We start from the raw sequence: 24,364 nt of genomic DNA on the forward strand, positions 1-24,364 counted from the left end.
CAAACTGTCTATCAGAGGAAAGTATCTCCAGAATATTATTTTAGGGATCTAGTAATTTCCCAAGCCTTTTTTTTTTAATTCATGGAGTTGAAATGGGCAAATATTATATATATTGAACTGTATGACTAGCACAACTGCTACTTCCAAATTACTACTCATGGGGTGATGTGTCTATAAAAACACTTTCATATTTATATTCTTGTGGCATGTATGAAATCATTGTGGAAATAGCCACATTGTTATCTGCCCTTATAATAAACTACAGCTGCATTATGTTTTCATTTCACATGTAAAGCTAATACTTTCCAAAGAAAATCTTGAGATCATTGGCTGGTTGTGCCATACATAGAAGGCTCTTTCTGATACTCTCCGAGCATTTTCTGGTCATCTCTGAACCACCAGCGGATAAAAGTAGGGGGGCTTTATGGTTTTTGTTTTTTCTAAGTAAACATCTGGGATAGCCAAATGGACAGCATTAGTGAAGACGTTCACTAGGGGATAGCTCAAGCATTGTGTCTTGTTTTCTTTAAATTGAAGAGGGGAATTTATTGTTCATGGGAATGAGGGACACACAAAGCTGGGCATGAATCAGCAGGTGCCACAGGTTCCTTCCAAACATAGCTCCATCCACAAAACCTGCTTGTCCAGTCCTGAGCCACCTAATAAAGCTACTACATTAATCTGTGGCAGTGGTCCAAACCATCATGTTACAATAGTGACACAGCAGTGTTGTAGGTGAGTACTGTGGAATACTATCGTTTTGGTGGTAGTATTATTTTTAATAGCAGTCTTTTGAGAAGTAGCTGTTTGTCCAGTGATATGACCTGGTGAGTGTAAGCGTGAACAACTGTTCACTTGTGACAAGGATGTGACCAACTGACTACTGAATTCAGTTTTCACTTGTGACTTGATCAGACCTGTAATCTTGATCTTTGGTGACAAAAGGCTAGTACCTCACCTGTTGCATAACAGAAGTAAATATTACCAGAAAAACCCAAATAAATCCACACAATCTAATATTAGCATTGCTAAAGTATGTGCTTTCTTTTACAAGAGAAACAGTTTTGTTATTTTAATTATTCTTTACTATTTCTTACCATCCTGTGGCTATCATAAGTGAAACATGTGATTCTAATAAAGAAGAATCTTTATGTAAGAGGTCTGAAAGTACAACTTATTAGACTACAGTTTTAAACAATTTTTGACTTTAAAATATTTTCCTGGTATTTCTGTTAGAGTGACCAAAATGTAAAAACTGTAGGTGACATTATACCTTGTAAATGATTGTGGCCTTAACCACAAGAAGATCTTAAATTGAAGATGCCAAGGGTCAGAGAAGTCAGGACTGTACAGAAGATCAAATGCTGTATCGTGGATGAACTATGTCCAATCAGAACATCTAGTTTCTTACTTGCAAGTAGATATTTTTTGTGAAACATTGAAAGATTAATACTGTTGCAAAATTACCTTTCTCCTGTTCAGGCTTTGTGCCTTCTCGAAGCCCTCAGAGCAGGATAGTGTGCAGGTGTGGCTAAGGGACCAGTGGCAGCATGACTCCTGAAGAGTATGACGGCATTACATACGGCAACATTTCATATCCAAACATTTGGTTTCCTGCCATTTCTCCAAGGCACTGAGTAGCACAGAGGGACTGCTGCAAAAATTGCCTGAATTCTGGGATTTCTAACTGATTGATCCAACCACTTTTCCTCTGCATGAAGGATGCTAATTAGCCCAGATCGAAGGGATGGTTTGTGGGGAACGTGGATGCTTGTCTTTTGGGAACAGAAAGAGACCACTAAAATAATGTCATATAGGCCAGCCAACAGATGCTTGTGTCTTGTTAAAATGAACATGAAATGTTTGCAGGATGTTAGTATATAATGAAGAGTAGGCTTCTTTGGTGTTTAAAACACAATTAAAATGGCTGTGCTATGGACATATCTATTAGCAAATCCTATAGTGTGCAGATCCAGATGTATAGTCTGTATCCTTTAAAAAGTACCTTTATGGGAACTAATTAATGCTCCCACACACACATACATTCTCTCTCTTACTTATTTTCAAGTTTCTAAACCTCTTTTTTTCAAAACAAACTGATTGATAAAGGGCTAGTAATGTGTGAAAACAGTTTCACTGGCTAGAAGTCAGCGTTTGGTACTGCAGTCACAGCATGGTGAAGGATCAGAGAGGGCCGTGCAGAGTGGAGAAGAAAATTGTCAGCATGTGACCTCCAGAAGAAGAAAGAGGAGAACCCATGTACCCCCTAATGCAGATAGAGGTAAGAAACCGTTTTCAGGCTCTCTGAACAAGTACTACGGTGGAGAATGGTTTGGAAGAGTCATCTGAGGAAACGGATCAGAAGGCGACCCCGTCGACCAGAAGGCATGGGAGATGCATTGTCCTAGGGATGGGGGTTCCACGACCACCACTCCAAAGAGGAGGAAATGGTTGGTGGTGGTCAGGGATTCCCTCCTAAGGAAGATGGAATCATCCATCTGCCACCCAGACCGGGAAACTCGAGAAGTGTGCTGCTTGCCTGGAGCTAAAATTCAGGATGTGAAGGAGTGTTTGCTGAGACTGATCAAGCTCTCAGACTGCTACCCCTTCCTACTTCTCCATGTGAACACTAGTGATGCTGCCAAGAATGACCTTGAGCTGGTCACTGCAGACTGCATGGCTCTGGGAAGAAGGATAAAGGACTTTGAGGTGCAAGTCATGTTCTCATCCATCCTCCCTGTTGAAGGAAAAGGCCCAGGTAGATACCATTGAATTGTGGAGGTAAATGCATGGTTGTGCAAGTGGTGTCGGAGAGAAATCTTTGGATTCTTCGACAATGGGATGTTATTCCAGGAAGAAGGATTGCTAGGAAGAGATGGGATCCACCTAATGGAGAGAGGGAAGAGCATCTTCACAGGCAGGCTTGCTAACCTAGTGAGGAGGGTTTTAAACTAGGTTCACCGGGGGATGGAGACCTAAGCAGTGAAGTAAGTGGGGAAGTGGGATGCTGGGACAAAACACAAGGAGGAGGGTACAGGAGAAGAAGCCTCTTGATTCATACTGAGAAAGTAGGGCAATCGGCTAGTTATCTTAGGTGCCTGTACATGAATGCAAGAAGTCTGGGAAACAATCAGGAATAATTGGAAGTCCCGGCACAGTCAAGGAACTGTGATGTGATTGGAATAACAAAGACTTGGTGGGGTAACTCACATGACTGGAATACTGTCATGGATGGGTATAAACTGTTCAGGAAGGACAGGTGGGGGACAAAAGGTGGAGGAGTTGCACTGTATGGAAGAGAGCAGTATGATTGTTCAGAGCTCCAGTATTAATCTGGAGAAAAGCCTCTTGAGAGTCTTTGGGTTAAGTTTAGAGGTGAGAGCAACAAGGGTGATGTTGTGATGGGCATCTGCTATAGACAACCAGACCAGGAGGATGAGGTAAATGAGGCTTTCTTCGGACAACTAACAGAAGTTTCCAGATCACAGGCCCTGGTTCTACTGGGGGACTTCAATCACCCTGACATCTGCTGGCAGAGCAATACAACAGTGCACAGATAATCTAGGAAGTTTTTGGAGCGTATTGGGGACAACTTCCTAGTGCAAGTGCTAGAGGAACCAAGTAGGGGCCGTGCTCCTCTTGACCTGCTGCTCACAAACACGGAAGAATTGGTCGGGGGAGTAGAAGTGGGTGGCAACCTGGGCAGCAGTGACCATGAGATGGTCGAGTTCAGGATCCTGACAAAAGGAAGAAAGGAGAGCAGCAGAATACGGACCCTGTACTTCAGAAAAGCAGACTTTGACTCTCAGGGAACTGATGGGCAGGACCGATTGGCTAAGCAGCAGTTCTGCAGAAAAGGACCTGGGGATTACAGTGGATAAGAAGCTGGATATGAGTCAACAATGTGCCCTTGTTGCCAAGAAGGCTAATGGCATATTGGGCTGCATTACTAGGAGCATTGCCTGCAGATCGAGGGAAGTGATTATTCCACTTTATACAGCACTGGTGAGGCTACAACTGGAGTGTTGCATGTAGTTTTGGGCCCCCCACTACAGAAAGGATGTGGACAAATTGGAGAGAGTCCAGCAGAGGGCAATGAAAATGATTAGGGGGCTGGGGCACATGACTTATGAGGAGAGGCTGAGGGAACTGGGCTTATTTAGTCTGCAGAAGAGAAGAGTGAGGGGGGATTTGATAGCAGCCTTCAACTACCTGAGGGGGGTTCTAAAGATGATGGAGCTGGGCTGTTCTCAGTGGTGGCAGATGACAGAACAAGGAGCAATGGTCTCAAGTTGCAGTGGGGAAGGTCTAGGTTGGATATTAGGAAAAACTATTTCACTAGGAGGGTGGTGAAGCACTGGACTGAGTTACCTAGGGAGGTGATGGAATCTCCATCCTTATTGGTTTTTAAGGCCCAACTTGACAAACCCCTGGCTGGGATGATTTAGTTGGGGTTGGTCCTGCTTTGAGCAGGGGATTGGACTAGATGACCTCTTGAGGTCTCTTCCAACCCTAATCTTCTATGATTCTAAGTAAGTAGTTTTCACATTTACAGCTTTCAGTAGTAATGACGACTTCTGAGCAATTGGTTAAAAAATGAAGTCTAAAACAGACACGGAAGACTGCATTTGTTCTCTGATTTTTTTTCATTCCTTTTGTACAATTGTTTTCATAACATAGACTGGAGTAGAACCCATATTAAAAAAAAAAAGTGGACAGAAATATATGATGGACCAAAGTACATGTGCTTCTTCAGCATAATATTAAAAGACATAGTGCTGAAACTGAAGGAATGTCAAGTATCAAGTGCTTCTCACTGGAAATGCTGTTTGACACTAGACTATGACTCTGTAGTCTGATTCATACACATTCCTCTAATGCTGACTGCTTATGACAGCTAACACTCAAGCCTGGGTCATCAGTGCTCAGTTTGGGCTAGATCCACAAAGGGACTTAAGTGTTGCAGTGCTCAATGTTGTAACAACTAATTTGTAGGTGCCCTGTTGTCTGGTGGAATCCTAAGCCCCAAGTTAGGTGCTCAGGCAGAGGCAATACGTATGGGGGTGGGGGGGAGGTGGGTCATGTGCCCCTCCCCCCCCAGATTTCTGCCTTCCATTTAGCAACAGCGTCTATTCAGAAGTTTTCAAACTGTGAGGCACGACGGAACGTTTAGTGGGGAGAGGTGAGTGACAACTCCAGGTGGCTCGGGCCTCAACGTCGAGCCCCACTCTTCAACTTATCCCAAGTCTGGCAACCTCCAAGCTCCAAGAGCTGGGCTCGCTCCTTGTTCTTAGTGGCAAATGCTGTGACTTGCTATGCGGAGCCCCTCACCAGCTCCTCCAGCGTCTGCCTGCCTTGCCTCACTGGGAGAGGGGAAGCACCTACAGGCAGGGGCCGGCAGCGCATGCATGGAAAGGTCACCCAGAGGCACATGGCGGGCTTTTGCAACGTCAGCGCTCTCCTAAATTTGGTCACAATTTCTCTGCTTGATGCAGCATGCGGTTGGCACTGGGGCAGGGTTAGGGGTGTGGCATGTGAGCCGCTGTGTGGCCAGCTGGGAGTGGAGACATCAGGTGGAGCAGAGGTGGGGGAGAGTGTGCAGGGCCTCGTTGGGCACTAGAGAGTAAGGGGGAGACTAGGGCAAATGGGTGGGAATGCGCCTGCCCCACACGTAGAGTGAACACATGGGGTGGTCACATGCCCCCCCACTATCACCAGTTATTTGTCACCTCTGTAATCAGGCTCCCTATGCAATGGATGGGGAGAGTTAGGCACCTAAGAATGGGATTCACAGAAGCCAGCAAACTAAGGAGGAGCTGCCTAAGCTTCTGAGGAGTGAAATGCAGAAGAGTGGGATTGGGGTCTGCTTAAAGCTATTTAGGCACTTAACTCTGGGCGGGGGAGGGAGGCACCTCTCTCTGCTTGGGATTAACAGCTGTGAACCCTCTCCTGGAGTTAGGGGCCTAAATCTGGTCATCCCTTTATCATAAAAAAATAGACCACACTCCTCATTATAGCCAATGGCTCAGGGTACTCACTTGGGGTATGGGAGACCTGTTTTCAAATCCTTGCTCTGCCTCATTTGGAGTAGAGACTTCAAGTTGGGACTTCCATATCCCAGGTGAATACCTTGACCATCAGATGACTGAGAGCCCCCCCCCCCAACCCCATGCCCAATTTCTCCTGTTGACACTGTTCCACTTTGTGTAATTACATATTCATTGGACCAGGGATTTGAATCTGACTCCTACACGTCCTGGGGGAGTGCCCTAACCAGTGGGTTGAAGAGTCTATCTCGCTCTGATCCAATGAGTATTTAATTATTTATGCAAAGTAGAAAGGTTTCAGCAGGAGAGACTGAGAGAGCCCCTCCCCAGGATATGTGATAGCCTACAGATTAGAGCACTCTCCTTGGAGGTGGGAGTCCTCCTGGGTTCAAGACCCTGTTCCAAACCAGGCAGCGTGGGGATTCAGACCTGGCTCTTGGACATCCCAGGTGATTGCTTTAATCTTTGGGCTATTGGGTAATCAGGATGCACCTGCCAGCCACAAAAATTCGGGGCCTGCTCACACTTGGCTGTCTTTTGTGCAGGTTAGGAGTGCTCAGAGTATATCTCCTGGATCAGGCTCCACAGGCAAGATAGGCAGGGGAATGCCTAGTTTGAGAATCCAGCAGGGGTTTAGGCATGAGCTAGGATGTCGAGTGGCTAGGTGATGTCAGGACTTTAGTTGGCTTTGTGCATGCCTACTGGTGGAAGTTTAGGTGCCTAGGGAATTTAGGCGCCTTCAGGATTAGACAGCAGTTGAGCAGGGGTTGAGGATCTTAGACCCCTAAAGTGGCAGTAAGGCACCTAAATCCCTGTTTTGGATATACACTCTTGTGTCTGTCTGGGCATCTAAAAGAACTTGGTGGTAACCAGTTTTGTAGAATGCAGAAGTGCCATTGGTTAAATTTAGCTAAAGGCTTTTTTTTAGATCTCAATTTAGTAGAGAAGGCCCTCTTGAGAATTCATCACTACTGAAAGAAGAAATAAAAGTGGTTTGTGTGTGGAAACAAAGGTATTGTCTTGCAGATACCAAGGTGAGGAGTGCTTTAAAAGTACCTTATTTAGAGCCAGTGAGTATAGATAGAAAGAGATTGCTAGTCCTTGGGCTCTCTGCTGAGTGTGTCAATAGGGGGTGCTAATTAGCATGGATTGAAGGAGTGGTTTGCGGGGACATGGATATTTATCTACTGGGAACTGAGATAGTTTTTCTACTGTTACTTGAAGTTTCTCTTTGCTGATCTGCTCATCTTCTACCTTCAGCAGGAATGATGGGGGGTGGATCAAGTAATGGTCATAAACCCTGCGAATTCCACAGTAAACCTCTGCCTAAAGTGTGGCTCAGTAGGTGCACCTCTGAATGCTGGGCTTGATTGTTGTGAGGGAAGAGATAAATGCGCACATATCCATTCAAATTTATTTAAGTCACCTGCTGTATCCTAATCTTTACAATAAATAATGGGACATCACAACACAGGTATTCTTTGCTGCTAATTCATCCAGAACAATTGTCTGACAGATACAGCAACTTCTGGAGGAGACACACGGCTACGATTTCAAAACAGTGTATAGAAGGGTTTATTTGTTCATGGGAATTGTGCATAAACCTCCAATCCAACTCTGAAAAACAGCCCCTGGTGTCCTGGAGGGTCTTTCTAAGTGTTTTGAATCTGAAGAAATAATTTGAACTTTCATCTCCCCCATTTGCAAAAGCTCCCACTTGCTTGCAATTGTACAGACATTAGTTAATGAGACTTCCTCCCTTTGCTCAGGAATATATACAATCAATAAGAATACATTATTGTTGTTAGAGGAGAGCTAGAACCACAAAGTTCAGGTCCTAATCGGAACTTCCCCAAAGTTCCAGGTGTTTGGATATGGAATTTTTGTCCTGCCTGTTTCAGAGAAAAAGACCAGCTGGGACAATTTTATTCTGCATTTAAACTCTCCCAAAGTTTGGGGTATTGAGCAGCACGCTCTGTTCTTATTGAAGGCAGTGGGAATTGAGATATCTGAGGACTTTGGAGAATTGCAGTTGTTTAAGTAGTTGCAGTGTGCTTAGAGACAGGTTTCAGAGTAGCAGCCATGTTAGTCTGTGTTCGCAAAAAGAAAAGGAGGACTTGTGGCACCTTAGAGACTAACAAATTTATTTGAGCATAAGCTTTCATGAGCTACAGCTCACTTCATCGGATGCTTATGCTCAAATAAATTTGTTAGTCTCTAAGGTACCACAAGTACTCCTTTTCAGTGTGCTTAGAGCTATACAAAGTTCAGAAGAAAACTTCATACCCAACCCAATGGAGTTTATAGTGAAAGGGTTAGATTATAAGAGGTGCTTAGAACCTGCAGCTCCCACTGACGTCAGTAAAAGGTGTGTCCCATTAATGTTAGGCCCTAAATGAGAAAAATAAACATAACTCCCTGCTTTGCCTGTGGTAGAGCCTGGACCAAGTTTTGTGGAAGTGAGTTTCCTTGCACTGCTACAGACACAGGGCTTTTTTAAGACTTTGATTTTGATTTTTCCCTTGCATGTCTGGTTCTCAGAATGTGTGTCTGGGATGATTCTGTGCTTATCATTTTCCCCCCTGTGCTTTTTCTTTTCAGCACCCAAAGACAATGAAGAACGTGTGTTCAGAGAGCGGATGCGTCCGAGAAAGCGGCAGGGTGCTGTACGACGCAGAGTTCATCAAGTCAATGGACACAAGTTTATGGCCACCTACCTTAGACAACCAACATATTGTTCGCACTGCCGAGACTTTATATGGTATAACCAACATATGGCTTTTTTGTTGTTGTTGCAAATGTCATGCTGTTTTGGATTGAACTGTTGAGGTTCCATTATGTCTTGCAGCAGTCCGAAAGGAGTAGAGCGTGTCACAGGCCAGGGGAACTCCACCTGCATGACCCCCTCCACAGTCCAGAAAGGGTACCCATTCTAAGCTCCCAGGTCCTTAGCTGTCACCTTTCTCTCGGATGGAGACCCTCATCTCTCTTCCTCCTGACCAGGGTTTTTTTAGGCTGCACAGTTCCCTGCCTATACTGTGTTATTCCGAGCAAGACAGACTGCTTAACTAGGCCAGCATTTGCACTTCACATATTCTGTGAAAGATATAAACGGTGTAATTGCCTATAGTTATAAGTTACCACACAGCTCTGTCTAAGCAAACACATCTGTTTTTAAGGTGAAAGCATTACAGAGAAAATGTATTAAAAACAATAAAAATCTACACACATGCTAAAAAGCTTACCAGAGGTCACCCCAACTCCAGCCTCAGGCTTGGCAGGTGTCAGTCCTTCCAACCCTTCCCATGGACTGAAGGTTCTCTCCATTTGCTGGATCAGAAAGAAGACCCTGAGTCAGTTTAAACTGAGGCTGTTTATCCCAAAGTCCTTTCTTTATCTGTTGGTCTCTAGAGAATCCAGTTTATACTAGAATATGTGAGCCTGTCCAGGTGGTGGTACCTCCCTGGAAATGTTACAAGCTGAGTGAATTTGCCTAATAGCTCCCTCCTCTTCCCCCCCCCCGCCCCCTCACTGGGCTTTGGTCACCCTCCCCCATGGGCCCACAATGACACATAAACGTAACACAGTGAGATCACCCAAAGATATTGCAGGAAATTGCCATATCTGTCACAGAGCAGTACAGCAGTTTAGTTCTTTTCCTCTTTAACATTAATTCATCATCAGTTTTTGCAAACAATAACATAAACCTGTTAAAAACTTCCAGTGTGAATGATATAATTTGGGATTTTCTCTAGATTAAAGAGCTCAGTCCTGACCGGCCTAATATCTAAAATGGATCTGATTCCTGTAACTCACTACAGTATTGGCTAGCCTCATATTTCACAACTGTAAGTGTCACTGCAGAGCTAGGCTTCACAAGAGTAAAGAGAGCTGTGGTATGACTTGTTTAAAAATTTAAACAAATAAATTTTTCAGTTAATAATCACCACTTAAAGCAGTGTGAGCTAGATTCTGATCTTAGGTACTTGGGCAGAAATCCAGAGTAATTTCAGTAAAGTCAGTGGAATCACTGTGAAACTGAATTTGGCTGTGTGCCTTCCTAACCCCTCCCTCTTTTCGTGGCCATCCTCAATGCCTTCTGTATGAGGAGGAAGACCTCATGGCCAATTTTTTTTTCTGAAGCTTTCAAAAGCTTCAGTTTTGATCAAGAAAACCCCTAGAAAATACAGATATTTTGGATGTGAGCCCAGGGTGTTTCAGATGTAAAATGTCAGCTGGCATGCAGAAACCGTCCAGAATGAGAATTCGAGAAAAGGGGATTGTCACCTCCTCCAAGAGCAAAATCCTACCTCCATTTAAGTCATTGGGAGCTTTGACGTTGACTTCAGTGGAACCAGAATTTCACCCAAGATATCCTATCAGACGATCTAATGTCTTTACTCTGCTTCTTCATTTCTGAGCTACTTCCTTCCAGCAGTGAATATAGCAAACAACCTTTGAGAGAAAAACCTAGTCACTTTCAGTAGCTTTATCTGAGCATATTGTTAGTATCCTTTAAGTAGATCAGCAAGGATTTTTCCAACTCCATTGGACTGAAGAAGTTGGCCAAAATTTTCAAACCTGGGTCCAATTTTGTTTTAAAATGAGTGGCCAGAGTTAGGCTCCTAAGTACATATTTAGACACCTAGATCAAAGAGGTTTGATTTTCAAAGATGCAGAGCAATGCAGCTCTCAATGACTTCAATGAAAATCAGGCCAGTTCTATGTAGGTGCCTGAAAGTAGACTTATGAGCCTAATATTAAGAATATAAATTTTGACTCGGATGCCTGAAGTTAAGCTCCTAAATTCATATTCAGGCAAAAGTGGCCCTATTTTTAGAAGCACTGAGCACCCACATATCCAAGTGAACTTGATGCAGGTGCACAGCACATTTGACAATCAGGCCACTTTTATTTAGATTACTTTAGGTACCCACATTGTAAATGTCCTTTTCAGCCTAAAAGGCTTGGCTGAATTAACAAAGATCATAACATAACACTAAGTCAAGAGCTCCACTTCAAAAATGATTTATTTTATGCATTACAGGTATGCACGGATGTGTGTTATTTTACAAAGAAAAGGCATGGGGACAGATTTGGCTTTCAGCTACTCCAGTGTAAATCTAGAGTGACTCCACTGACTTCAGTAGAGCTATGCCAGATTTACTCTAATGTAGCAAGAAGCAGAATCTGGTTCAAAATCCCTATTTGAAAGAGTTTATAAGTAGAGGCCAGATCCTGAAGCCTTTCACATGTGCATAATCACAGTGAAGACACATACACTCAAGTCATTTGGACTCATGTAAGAAAGGAGAGCAGGATTGGGTGCTAGGCTAGAGAAGATCTGACATGGTTTGGGGTGAAATTACAGCAGCCAAAGGTGCACAAAGGGCCTTCCATGTTCTGACATCCTGAGGTTTTCTTGTTTTCACACTGTGCACGTCATGAGTTTAGGTTTAAATAAGTCTAGTTATGCCAAAAGTAGCTGCAGAATAAATACAGCATTATAAAAGACAGACAACATATACATTTTGTATACACTGTCGATTTTGGGCAGGGAAAGAGAAATTCTAATTAAGCAACATTTTAGAAACAGAAGAGAAATATCAGCAAAAGCAAGTTTCAGTTTATTAGGACTCCATATGTTTAGTAGACAGAGAACCGTCCATAAGTAGGAATGCACAAAGTACATGATCCAGATGGTGCATGCCCCCCCCCCTCCCTCAGTCATATGATGTACCTTTCTCCCACATTTTTTCTGAAAACTAGTCCAATGATGAAACATGCAGGCTGTGGGTTACAGGAAAATGTTTGATTGAATCATGAACCTGGCCAATAGAAGAAGAAAACAGCATAGTGTGATTTTTTTATCTATGTATTTTACATTTTCTAAAATACTTTATGTATGTTCTTATCTACAGGGGTGTAATAGGAAAACAGGGATACCAATGTCAAGGTAAGAGAGAATCTACAGAGAGAAATTAGAATAGATACTAATATATTGTTGCTGTTTTGTATAAATACGCAGGGTTATGCACTACTCATCAGACATAGTGTGTTTATATATATATATATATATATATATATACACACACATAAGAGCAAGGTTGGAGCTCAAGACTATGAATTAGAATATGAAGTTTTAATAACAGAATCAGTCACTGACTTGTGACTGAGAGCAAGTCACTTAGACAGATTTTCAAAAGTGTCCATTAGCTAGGGTTGGTTCAGCTGAAGTGAGTAGGATCAGTGTATATTTAGCATCTCTGAAAATCAGACCTCTCACACTGGCCATCCAAAATTAGTGGATGTTGCAGCCCTGGTAAAGCTCCCTCTGTTGGACACTGAGCAGGCTGCAGTGTTTGGGTCCTTCCCACTGGGCTTATGTACTTTTAAGCTACCCTGAGTCTGGGTAGGCTCCAGCCACCATGTCTTTCTTTGGTATCCTTGGCACATTTCCTTAGTATTGACTAAGTTGAACCTCATGGCCCAGCTGTCCTAGGCTCCCAGGCTCAGTGCTGATCACTTTCCTGGAGCTCCAACCTTGTGAACACTCTGGTTTGCCATCTACCTCTCCAGGAACATGTGATAGTTGAAGTACATAAAACACAGACTTTGTAAGGTTTCTAATATAATTACTCTTGACTTTAGATAGCACAAGAGATGTACAGAGTTAGACCAAACAATAAAATACCTGTACACATTTTCCTACCCCTGTTTCCCCACCACTCTTGAGCATTCTTTGGGCTTAGGTCAGAATCTTTTAAGGAGTCCAGGATCCTTCCTCTTCCCCTGCCCTCCTGCATGTGGTTTCTCCTCTGGAATATGGAGTTTCTCTCTCTCTGTCTCTAAAATGGTTGGTGAGAGACCCTTTCTTTTACAACCTCTAGTCCATTTTGTCATGTGATCTCCTGATCAGCCTTATCAGGTGATCCATTCCTTAATTACCTCCCCCTTGGAGTTCAGACTTGAAAAATTGGTTTGCCCTGGGCAGCAGCCTTCTCTTTCTCCAAAGGTGCTCCATTTAAATGGACAACCATCAAGGTTTAATGACCTTCCATTGTTAGCTCTATGCCAGGTGCATAAATTTCTCCTGTCACCTCCTGTGGGTTTTAGCTCAGTGTGAAGGCAAAAGACATCAGAAAAGACAAACAATCCCCATGTTCAAAATGGAGATTGCAGTCTGACACAGATACACATAGAGAGCCTCCAACAGCAAGCAGAATTCAAAAGCTGTACATGGACAGATTTCCCATATTGTCACAGTGGACACTTCTGCAAATGTTGGCCTCTCCGTTTCTCACTTTTTTGATCTTGCAAAAGTGGAAGCTTTATCCCATGCTGTTAAACATTTGTGAACCTTGGATGAGAGGTGCTAATGGCAAAATACTGTAATTAATTAGATTAGATAATTATAGATGTTACCGGTAACAAATGTTACAGTTAAGATTGAGTAAGTGTTTCCATTTTTACCTCTAATTTCCTATGCTCATAACTTTTCAAAACAGTTGGGGGATGAAATTTTTCCTGCTTCGGTCTCTGCCAAAGATGGTATTTTTGGAAAGTTTGAGCAAGCTGCATTGTTATTTTTCAAAAAGAACGAGGAGTACTTGTGGCACCTTAGAGACTAACAAATTTATTTGAGCATAAGCTTTTGTGGGCTAAAGCCCACTTCATCAGATGCATGCAGTGGAAAATACAGTAGGAAGATAAATATATATACAGAGAACATGAAAAAATGGGGGTTGCCATATCAACTCTAACGAGACTAATCAATTAAGGTGGGCTATTATCAGCAGGAGAAAAAAAACTTTTGTAGGGGTAATCAGGATGGCCGATTTCAAACAGATGACAAGAAGGTGTGAGTAACAGTAGGGGGAAAATTAGCATGGGAAAATAGTTTCCCCTACTGTTAGTCACACCTTCTTGTAAACTGTTTGAAATGGGCTATCCTGATTATCACTACAAATGTTTTTATATCTATATCTTCCTACTGTATTTTCCGTTGCATGCATCTGATGAAGTGGGTTTTAGCCCACGAAAGCTTATGCTCGAATAAATTTGTTAGTCTCTAAGGTGCCACAAGTACTCCTCGTTCTTTTTGCTGATACAGACTAACATGGCTACCACTCTGAAACCTGTTATTTTTCAGTTATGAGAGAGTTAAAAAGATTAGTTTTTCTCATTGTAACAAAAACTTTAAGACACTTTTTTACATAAGAAAATAAGAATTGCTATAATGGAATACACCAGTAGTCCATCTGGTTCAGTGTCTTGTTATCAAAAGTAGCCAGGATCAGAATAGCCACTCTTTCTTTCATGGAGGACAATTTTTCATCATCTGGAGAACAATGGATTGATAACCTTATAATTATTATCCCATCTGCTGTATCTGCAGATATTTGTCTACTGTGTCTGTTCCTTTTTTTTCAAATGTAACTGACCCCGGTTCTTGACAAAGCATTTTTGCCTGCTGAAACAATGGGAAATCTTCATTTATTCTTATTAGTAATAATAAATAACTTAACTTCTTCCTTTTTTCTGATTGTACAGTGAATCCCATGTGCCTTTGTTTCTTTTAGCATGAAAGCTCTTTAGGCAGGGGCTGTTTTTATCTTCATGTCTTATATAGTGCTGATCCCATTGACTGTGCTAAACAAATAATGAGGTTTTTTTTTATATAAGCTGCTATCCAGTGACAGAAATAAGCTATGGCTGAGAGTGTTAAAGATGGTTTGTAACTTTGGGTGCCTTGGATTTTGGTTGCCCATCCTGAGAGTCCCTTAAAGGGTCCTGATCTTCAGAAAGTGCAAAGAATACACCTTCTGAAAGTCAGGACCCTTTAAGGTGTTTTAAATTGTACACCCAAAATCACAAGTCACTTTGGCTCAGATCCTCAAAGGTATTTAGGCTCCCTAAGTTACACTGATGGATCCATTAGAGACAAGACCAGTGATGTAATATCTTTTATTACACCAAGTGCTGCTGGTGAAAGAGACAAGCTTTCAACCTACACTGAGATCTTCAAGTCAACCCAGATCTGCAGATGAGCTCTGTATAGCTCGAAAGCTTGTCTCTTTCACCAATAGACATAGGTGCGGGAACTATGGGTGCAAGGGGTGCTGCAGCATCCATGGGCTCCCCACTGTAGCCCCTGGCTGCCAGCCCTAGGCGCCCGGCTGCCACCCCGCACCCAGAGCTTTATTCCCGGCCTCAGCTCGGGGGTGGTGGTGGTGGTCAGGGGTAAGCGGGCTGGCTTTCAGCACACCAACTACTAAAAATGTTCCGGGGCAGTGCCAATACAAGTGGATTCAATAAAAGATATTATCTCACTCACCTTGTGTCTCTCAAATACTGGGACCAACATGACTACAAAAATGTTCCCAACAACAATTTGATGATCTGGGCTTTTTTAGCCTATGTCTTTCATATCCCAGGGAAAGGGATCCAGTGTTTTAGCCTTTTGACTTCAAGCTTTTACTTTAAAAACTGTCTTCATGAAAACTCATCCTTTCATCCCCTTTTTGTTTACAGTTTGCACTTGTGTAGTCCACAAGAGATGCCATGAGCTTATAATAACTAAGTGTGCTGGTTTAAAGAAACAGGAAACTCATGACGAGGTAAATATTTATAAAATAAATGCTCTAGATAAAAAAGAAATCTTTTTATCTGTTCATGTCACTACCGCCTCCTCCATTTAATCAACAAAAAGATATGGAGTTTGTTCGGACCCTTCAGGTTTCCACATAGTATAACATTTACTCTTGAATGACAAATCACCGTAACAGCTCCATTTACTTGGGAATTATTGTAAAGCAGTCTGTTCCTGGCTAGCAAGTGTTAGACAAAACCAAAATTCTCTGACATCTCAAAACTCTTTTTTGTTTCCATCCTGCTTCCATTGAAGTTAATGGAAGTTTTGCCATTGAATGCAGTGGGAGCAGGTTCAGACCCTTTCCCTCCCAATTGCATTTAAAGTGGGTGATTCGTTAGCTAACAGTAGTATAAAGACTCTGCTTGTGTATCCTATGTTAACATAAAAGAGTGCCCAGAGGTGACATAAATTATTTACAGGGGGCTTGCTCTAACTGCATGCAGAGCTTCCAAATGTGGAAGAAAAGCAAAACGTAATATTCTGCATTGAATAATGCCCATAGTTAAAAAATAACACAGGAGAGGTTATACCAGTTACTGTGTAGTTAATAGTTTTTCTAAGTTACTTCACAGCTGTGGAGAAATGTTGTGCATAATATAAAAGGGATTATCTATCTATCTATCTAGTATATGTTACCAGATATTTAAGCAAATGATGTCTGCTGATAACGAAATAAACTGTTTTACTAAGCTTGGAAATGATTATATTATTATTTATATCTACCAACAGTACTCACCACTGCTCTAAATATAAAAGAACACAGGACTCCCACCTCAAACGATGTACATTTTTAAAGAAGACAAAAAACTCACTCCAAACATGGACCCAGATCCTCAGCTGTGGCTAACAAATGCACAGTATGGTTTTGTCTGCACTGACCAAAGATGCGTGTTTACAGTGAGATAATTAACCTGTGATAAGAAAAGGAGTACTTGTGGCACCTTAGAAACTAACAAATTTATTTGAACATAAGCATAAGTTGCATCCAATGAAGTGAGCTGTAGCTTATGTTCAAATAAATTTGTTAGTCTCTAAGGTGCCCCAAGTATTCCTTTTCTTTTTGCGAATACGGACTAACACGGCTGCTACTCTGAAACCTAATGTGTGCTAGTTATCTTGCTGTACAATCCTAAATGGAACCAATGGCCTTGTCATATTAATGTGAGGTAATTAGATGAGATCACCTAGTTTACCTTGCAGTAAAACTGCAGTGCCTTGTCTCCGTTCTGTTTTTACAGAAGGACAGCTAATGTGCATTGATTATTACGTGGTAAGACAAACCATTTTTGTCAGTGAAGACATAGCCTGTAACTTGGGGAATAGAAAGGGTGTGTAGAGGTGGTTTTAAACCACCTTTGTGCTTCTGCAGTTATGGGCCAGGCCAGCCAGATTTGCCTCCACCCCTCCACATAATTTGGAGTAGCATAAAAGATGCTGTAAAGTATACTGTCTGCCAATGGCTGATTTTGCAGTCCTGGCACTTATGGGTGGGGGATACACTCCCCCCACATCTTCCATTTATTTATTTATTTTTACTTGTACACTAAGTGGATGTCACTGAGACACCAGCTGCTGGCATTCCCCAGGGCCATTTTTGCAGTGTGTTTCAGATTAGAACAACACGTTAACCTCTGCAGTGAATATTCTGTCCCCTGATCTGGGGAGCAGATGTGCTTTCGCTCCAGAACATGATCTCTTTCATGGGATTATGACATAGCCCTGCTGCACCAGTGTTTTGGCTAACAATGATTTTGAGCAGTGTCCACAAGGAGATATGAATTCCTGAGCAGATTTATGTTCCCAGGCTCCAGACTAGTGGACGCTTAGATGCACTGCTGATACGATGCTCTCATTGTTTAGTGGGGTGCTAGCCCACTGGAGAGAAGCCAGTGGTAATAGGAAAGAGGGAGAAAAAGCATTGAAATAAATCTTTTGCTATGCAGTGGGCACCCTTAACTTTTCATGGATGATCTTCAATCAGTAGCTAATGGTACTGTGGATTCTCTGTTCACAGTACCTTGTTTTCTCGTCTTACCAATCTAAAGACCAGTGGCATATTAAAAAGCAAGTGGATTGTGACTTCTTTAATTTTCTCCTGTGCTAGCACCTCCCATGCCTGCTCTCAAAACAATTGGGAGCAACTTCCTTGCCTTTCACATGGAGAGATCTCTGCTGATAGCTGTGCAGTTGTTATTTCAAGGAATGTTTGGAAGCAGACTGCAGTCTTTGCACCATCAGTTATCTGTGATCTTTTGAACACCAAGAACAACAACAACAACAAAAAAAAAAAAAAAAGAAAGAAAGAGGTGGAACACTCTGTGGGGAAATAAACCCATTTAAAAGGATGATTACACCAACATGTACCTAGTTCATCTTGTTTCACCTCTGTGCTTTTCAAAACATAGCAGGATCCTAATTCACATTGACGATAAAAGCGAATAATTAGAAGCGAAGGGGATTTCAATATGTGGTGCTTTGCTTTTTCCAGCACGTGGGCTCCCAGCGCTTCAGTGTCAACATGCCTCACAAGTTCAGCATTCATAATTACAAAGTGCCCACCTTCTGTGACCACTGCGGTTCATTGCTCTGGGGTCTCTTGAGACAAGGTTTACAATGCAAAGGTAAGGAGAACCACCTCTACTTTAGAGACTTGCTATGTTTCTCAGCCAGTGCATTGGTTTGGGAAGGGCTTGCCTGTCGTAACAAGAAAATATGTGACTATTGCTAAGTCATTCTGTTTTCTAGCAGGTACAGTTAATAGTAAAAAGCAAGTGGCAGCATAGGGTAATAGGAATTGCCATCATGGATCAGAATCTAGTCCATTGTCTTGCCTCTGACAACATCTGGCACCAGATGCTTCAGAGGAAGGTGCAAGAAACCCTGCAGTAGGTAGCTATGAAATATCCTTCCCACAGGGAATATTTCTTCCTAATCCGATTAGTTAGAGGTTGACATATGCCCAGAAGCATGAAGGTTTGGATCCCTTCAATTTTTCTTGGATATTTTTATTCCTGTAGGATGGAAATTATACACTACTATTTTTTGCTTTCATATCTTCATGAAGGCTGAGCCTTACCATGCAAGACCAAACTTGAGTCCCAGGCCAAGAAAAAAGAAAGAAAAACGGTTTTGTGTGTCTGGCTGCACCATGTTATGTGGAGGCTAGCCTGCTCCCTCCCATGGTAATTCTGAAAGAATGGGGTTGATTGTGTCCTTTTCCAATATTTGGAACACAGGCGTTGGACTGTGCATCTATTTCCCACCCCAAGTCCAAGCTAGATCATGCACCTGAAATGAACTGGCTGCTCATCCTTAATCTCCTTGACACATGCTGATTTGTGATTTGGCAGGGAAGAGGTGGCCTCAGATCTCCTTGTGGCGGCTAGATTGGGTAATGCAGGGCTTCTTTTCTGCTGAAGGAGGATGTACATTTCCATTTGGTAATGAGGCAGCCTTAAGGACTAGATTCCTCTGAGACAGATAGTTAGTTGTTCTGAAAGGGGAAGTAAAGTTTGTCCAAATACTTACAGGGTAATAGCATTTTGGGATCAATGGCGAATCAAATAATCTGTCGTGGGTTTTTAATGGACTATGGCTTGAAGCTCATGCCAAACTTATAAAAATTAATATCTAATGAAATTTAAAACTTTTTTCACATTACAGAGACTGTATCTTCCATAAATTGACAGACTCATCTTAGTAAATTTAAAAACAGGATTAAGTTTACTGCCTGATTTTCCAAAGAGCAGGAGCTAAGGGTGACACATAGAAGGCGTTGTAGTCTACAAATAAAAATATCATCTGCAGTTACACTGGGTAAAAATGAAATTATTAGGGAGCTGCCAGTCCTTATGCTTCAGGGCATGAGGTGATCACCAGCTGGAGTCATGAAGAAATTTCTCCCATGGCAGAGTGTTTCACGATAAGGGGCATTGTGAGGCTTAAACCTCCCCTGGAGCATTGAGTGATGGGTAGTGGCAAGACTAAGACCATTATTTTCCTATTATTGCCATCCCTATGTTTCTATGTCACCTTAATTCTGTTGGCGGGAAATTCAGACCACCCTTTTCAGTTCATCTGGGTCTTGTTGGTATTTGCCATTTCCCCGTCAGAACTATAGTCAATCCACCATCTTCTTTCCATTCTATAACAATTAAGCTTCAATTCCTTAGATTCTGGGCTCTTCTCCTCCTCCACTACCACCACCACATCATCGTCATCGTGGCTGTGTTTTCCTTTTTATGTAATGAATAGTAAATACACGTACACATGCAGTGCTCATGTATAAATAATGGTTCAGCATATAGCGTCTTCATTCCTCTCTTCATGCTTTTCTTATAAAACTGTTTCCTGTAAAAATGCACCACGACCTGCAAGAAATCTAAAATTTACAACCGGAAATGGTTGCTTCTCAGCAGGAGAGTAGTGCTTCCTGTTTTTCTTTTAACTAGTGCCCATCAATGCTCACCTTTCCAGAAACTTGCCTGCTTAAGCACACTCTGCTGTCTTCCTCAATGAAAAGCTTATTCCTAAGAAATGCTCTTCTTTTATCTTGTTTCAGACTGCTTATTACCCTTCCTCTCTCTGTTTAAATAACCTTACATATTGAGAACACACAGAATTTTCTGCTTTGTTTCATTTCAGCTAGTTCAGCTCTTAAAGGCACACAGTTAAGGCTCATAGGCCAAATGTTTGACCTACCAGCTATGTTTTCGATCACAGACACACAAGCACATAAGGATTTCTTCCTAGACCTTTCTGCTCCATTCCTGTGAGTAGGGGGTGTACTGGAACTTCAAAGCTACCTTCTCTCTGCAGTGCTCAGGATTGCTGCTAAATACACAGAGCACACAGACCACCTGTTTCTACAGGATTGCTGTGCAGTGTAACTTGTATTGGACTAGATGTTGGTTAAGATAGTAATAGGAAAATAGTGTGGTAGACTGGGCTTAATTCCTGCCTTGTATAATTCTGTTGATACAGGGAGGAATTTGACCAATTGAATTTTAAAGTGAGATAATCTTTTGCATCTAGCGCCTGACAACACTTGTAATTTTGCATGCTCTGTATCTTGTTCCACCAGAGGGCGCTGAAGGCTAAATTATTCAGACGTGTCAGTGGGCTCCCAACAAATCCAATCCACTTTATTTTTAATTAAGTCCATATTCTTTACTATTTTTTTTCTTTCTGAGTAACCAGGAAACTACATGACTTCCCTGGTCATGTTAACATGCTAGTTACAGAGACATTAGTGGGGGAAGGGGGGAGAGGGAATCAGGGTATCTTGTGTAGAGCATAATTATCCAAAGGGGGAGATAATTTTATTATGTTGTTGGCCTCATATAAAAATTAAAACCAGGTACTTGAATACTTGGCTTGTTAGTGTGATGCTGGATTATAGCAATCTTGAGTAAACCAGATGAAGAGACGCTACTGTAAGCAGTTTATTAGAAAGAGCTAGATTAAGGCCTAATTCCGCTCTCCTTGAAGTCAATGGGAGCAGGATTAGGCTTAGTTCAAAGCTCTAAATGTTTTTCTAGTTGAAACATGTACCCTGAGATTTGCAGGTTTATTCGTTTTCTCTGTTGTTGTTGTAAAGGCTGCCTTGTCACTGTCCTGGGGCCTGATGCAGCTCCCATTGACTTCAGTAGGAGCAGGAGAAGTGCCCTGAGGAGTAGCACTGTTCACTGACCCATGATGAACTCAGCATATTCTTTAAGGTTTTTATCAATGTCTTAATAATAATAGTAATAATAATTAATTGTCATTATTTGTATTACTGTAATGACTAGGAGCCCTAGTCCTGAATCAGGACCCCATGGCGCTAGCCACTGAAACACACTGGATAACATATTCGAAAGCACCTTTTTGGCTGAGATGGTGGTAAAAACCCTGTTGGATATGCTGAAGTGAAAGTAGGCAGTGAGTAAAATTCAGTATATAAGTAGGAGAGATAAATGGGCCAAACTGCTGTGGTGTAAATCCAGAGTAACTGTACTGAAGGTAAAAGGAGTTATTTCTGGGTTATCATGCGTGTAACTGAAAGTAGAGGTTAGCCCAGTCACTTTAACGTGTTGCTCAGCCTATGCAGGCCACTACCAGAGTAACTGCATTGTGTGTGTCCAAATGCGTGGAGCTTGAGGTTCCATGTCGAAAACTATTTTCAATTTTCTGTTAAATTTAATATTTTATTGTTATATTCTTAAGAATAATGACATGGACTCATAATTTTATGTTAGTGTGTTATGTGCCGTTGCAAATTCAGCTAAATTCTTCTCTACTGAAAGAGAATTATATTTTAAAAGAAATGTTAGATCCTGGAAGATCTGATTGGAATCAAATAAAATGGATATTTTTAAATAAATGTCTATTTCGTTTACTGAAAAACTTTTTTTTCCCACCACACATTTCATTGCAGTTTGCAAGATGAATGTACATAGACGCTGTGAAACAAATGTGGCACCAAACTGCGGAGTGGATGCTAGAGGAATAGCTAAAGTACTTGCAGATCTTGGAGTCACTCCAGATAAGATCACTAACAGCGGTCAACGAAGGAAAAAGGTAACCAAAAATATAATCTCACATAAAAGGAGCAATACATTAATGAAATGTACGTCAGTATTAACAGCTGGCGCTGAATCCTGCCTACTCACCTAACTCACTCAAGAAATCCATTAGAGTCAATGTGCCTATTGAGCTGTAGCTCACAAAAGCTTATGCTCAAATAAATTTGTTAGTCTCTAAGGTGCCACAAGTCCTCCTTTTCTATTCATGTGAGTAAGGCTAAAAGGACTTGGCTCTGGAGTTTTAGCATACATCATCCCTGGTAAAGTTCTTTGGGGAATCGGTTTTGCTATGGTACAATCTTGCAAACCTGAAGACAACTTAAACAGTCAAGATGGGTTTTATTTTTTATTGGCACGAGGAATTGGACTTTTCAGACGCCAAGGTGACTACTTTGATCTCTCTCTGAAATACATGACTAATATATAAATACGTGTATCTGGTTGAAAACTGTCATGAGATCATCTGATTGCCAGAGGCTAGACTCTACCCTGTGATATTGTTGTAATGATGATAAATGCACTGAAACAACCACAATCTCTTATAAAAAGAAATAGGCTGCAAGCAGGTATTTCCAAAGCAATTTGCTGGAAACTAATTTGCTTTTCCTTGGAACAAAAATCATGGATCACCTAAAATGTATCCTGAATTCAACTGAGTTAATTTGGATTTACAATGGGGCCCTGATCACAATGTGGTCCCATATCTATCTGCATTTGCATGGTGATGGCAGCAGTCTCTCCCCTCTTGAAATGAGTGACTTTTACAGTCAGTTCTTATGAGATCTGTTAGTCCCTTGGCTTTAGATATAATTTTATTTTCACGGTCGAATACATATTTGTCCTGAAATATTAAGAAAACGGTTTAAAGCAAAACAAACAAAAAGTTATAGGAAAATTGGAAAGCAATTAATTGAATAACAAATCTTAGGAAAGACAAATTGCTGTACTGAAATTGCACAAAATTAGTGTGCAGTGCTTGCTAATATTTGATAGCACTGCCATTGATAAAAGTATACAGCAGCTCTGTTTACAGACTTGGTTCTGAAAGAGTCTTAGAATGGGATTTTCAGAAGTGCCTAACACTTTCAGTGGGACTTCTTAGGCTCTTTTGAAAATTCCATCCTTAATTGTCATTTTGTTGAGGGAACTTATTGAAGCATGATTTAAAGCATTATATAACCACACTTGTATTATTATGGGAGCATGTAGGGAGCCCAACCAAAATCAGGGCCCCATTGTGCTCAGTGTGCAAATAGGTAGTAAGAGACAGAGAACTTAGTCTATTTAGACTAAGGGTCAGAGGGGAAACAGAGATGGAAAGACGGAAAATAACTTCCCCGAAGCAGCCAGTGGCAGAGACAGGAATAGAGCTTAGTCTCCTAGGTCTAAGTCCACACCCTTATGCCCTGGACTGCATGTAATTTTTAACATTGCAGTTATATTAGGTGGAATCTATTAAAATATTTGGCTGAAGGTTAGTAAAACATAGTACACTGCTATACTTCCTTAGTGTTCTGTCTAACTGGGTTTCCTCTAAATATTAAATTCAATTTTGCCATCTTGTCTTTTGAATTCATTATGGGTGCAAAGGTGTAATGTAAAGAAGAACTGGGCTTGCTATGGAATGTTTTACAGGTAGAAAATAATATCTGGTTTTCCAGTGGCAAAAACTCAGCTAGGGAATATTTGTTTCTAGTATGTCAATTTTCACTTTGAAATGTTTATGCAACTAAATCCCGTTAATGCTACAATTAAAATTAATTGGAGTTAGGAGCTTAGGCACTTTTGAAAATCCCACTACACACCTATGTGCATCTTTAAGTTCCTGAGTACCTTTACAAATCTGGCCCTAAGTTACTATGTGCAGTATTTCAGTGAATGCTGTGATTTGTTTACACTTTGACATTATAACATTGCTCCCCTTTAGAATATCGTATCAGCTTCCTAAATGCTGGCATTCAATTAGCAGTACATCTTTACCTAAAAAGGTAGTTATTTACACCATATACATTTAAGGAAATTTCCATTGACTGTGATGGCACTCAGCACCTTGCGGGATTGAGTCTTTTGTAAATTCTGCTAGCAACAGTGAATGT

General features: G+C 41.5%; 1 protein-coding gene across 6 annotated transcripts in view; it reads left to right on the forward strand.

Annotated features, from left to right (window-relative positions):
* PRKCE (protein kinase C epsilon) overlaps positions 1–24,364 on the forward strand; it is a 522,142-nt gene that overhangs the window by 313,069 nt on the left and 184,709 nt on the right. For all 6 annotated transcript variants that reach the window (XM_073339117.2, XM_073339116.2, XM_073339118.2 and 3 more), the window contains 5 exons: positions 8,649–8,808; positions 11,969–12,003; positions 15,582–15,667; positions 18,191–18,323; positions 22,121–22,263. In XM_073339117.2, coding sequence (XP_073195218.1) covers positions 8,649–8,808; positions 11,969–12,003; positions 15,582–15,667; positions 18,191–18,323; positions 22,121–22,263 — 557 coding nt within the window. The remainder of the gene's footprint in view (positions 1–8,648; positions 8,809–11,968; positions 12,004–15,581; positions 15,668–18,190; positions 18,324–22,120; positions 22,264–24,364) is intronic.

This window comes from Lepidochelys kempii, chromosome 3, assembly GCF_965140285.1.
Source record: "Lepidochelys kempii isolate rLepKem1 chromosome 3, rLepKem1.hap1, whole genome shotgun sequence".
Taxonomy (NCBI): domain Eukaryota; kingdom Metazoa; phylum Chordata; order Testudines; family Cheloniidae; genus Lepidochelys; species Lepidochelys kempii.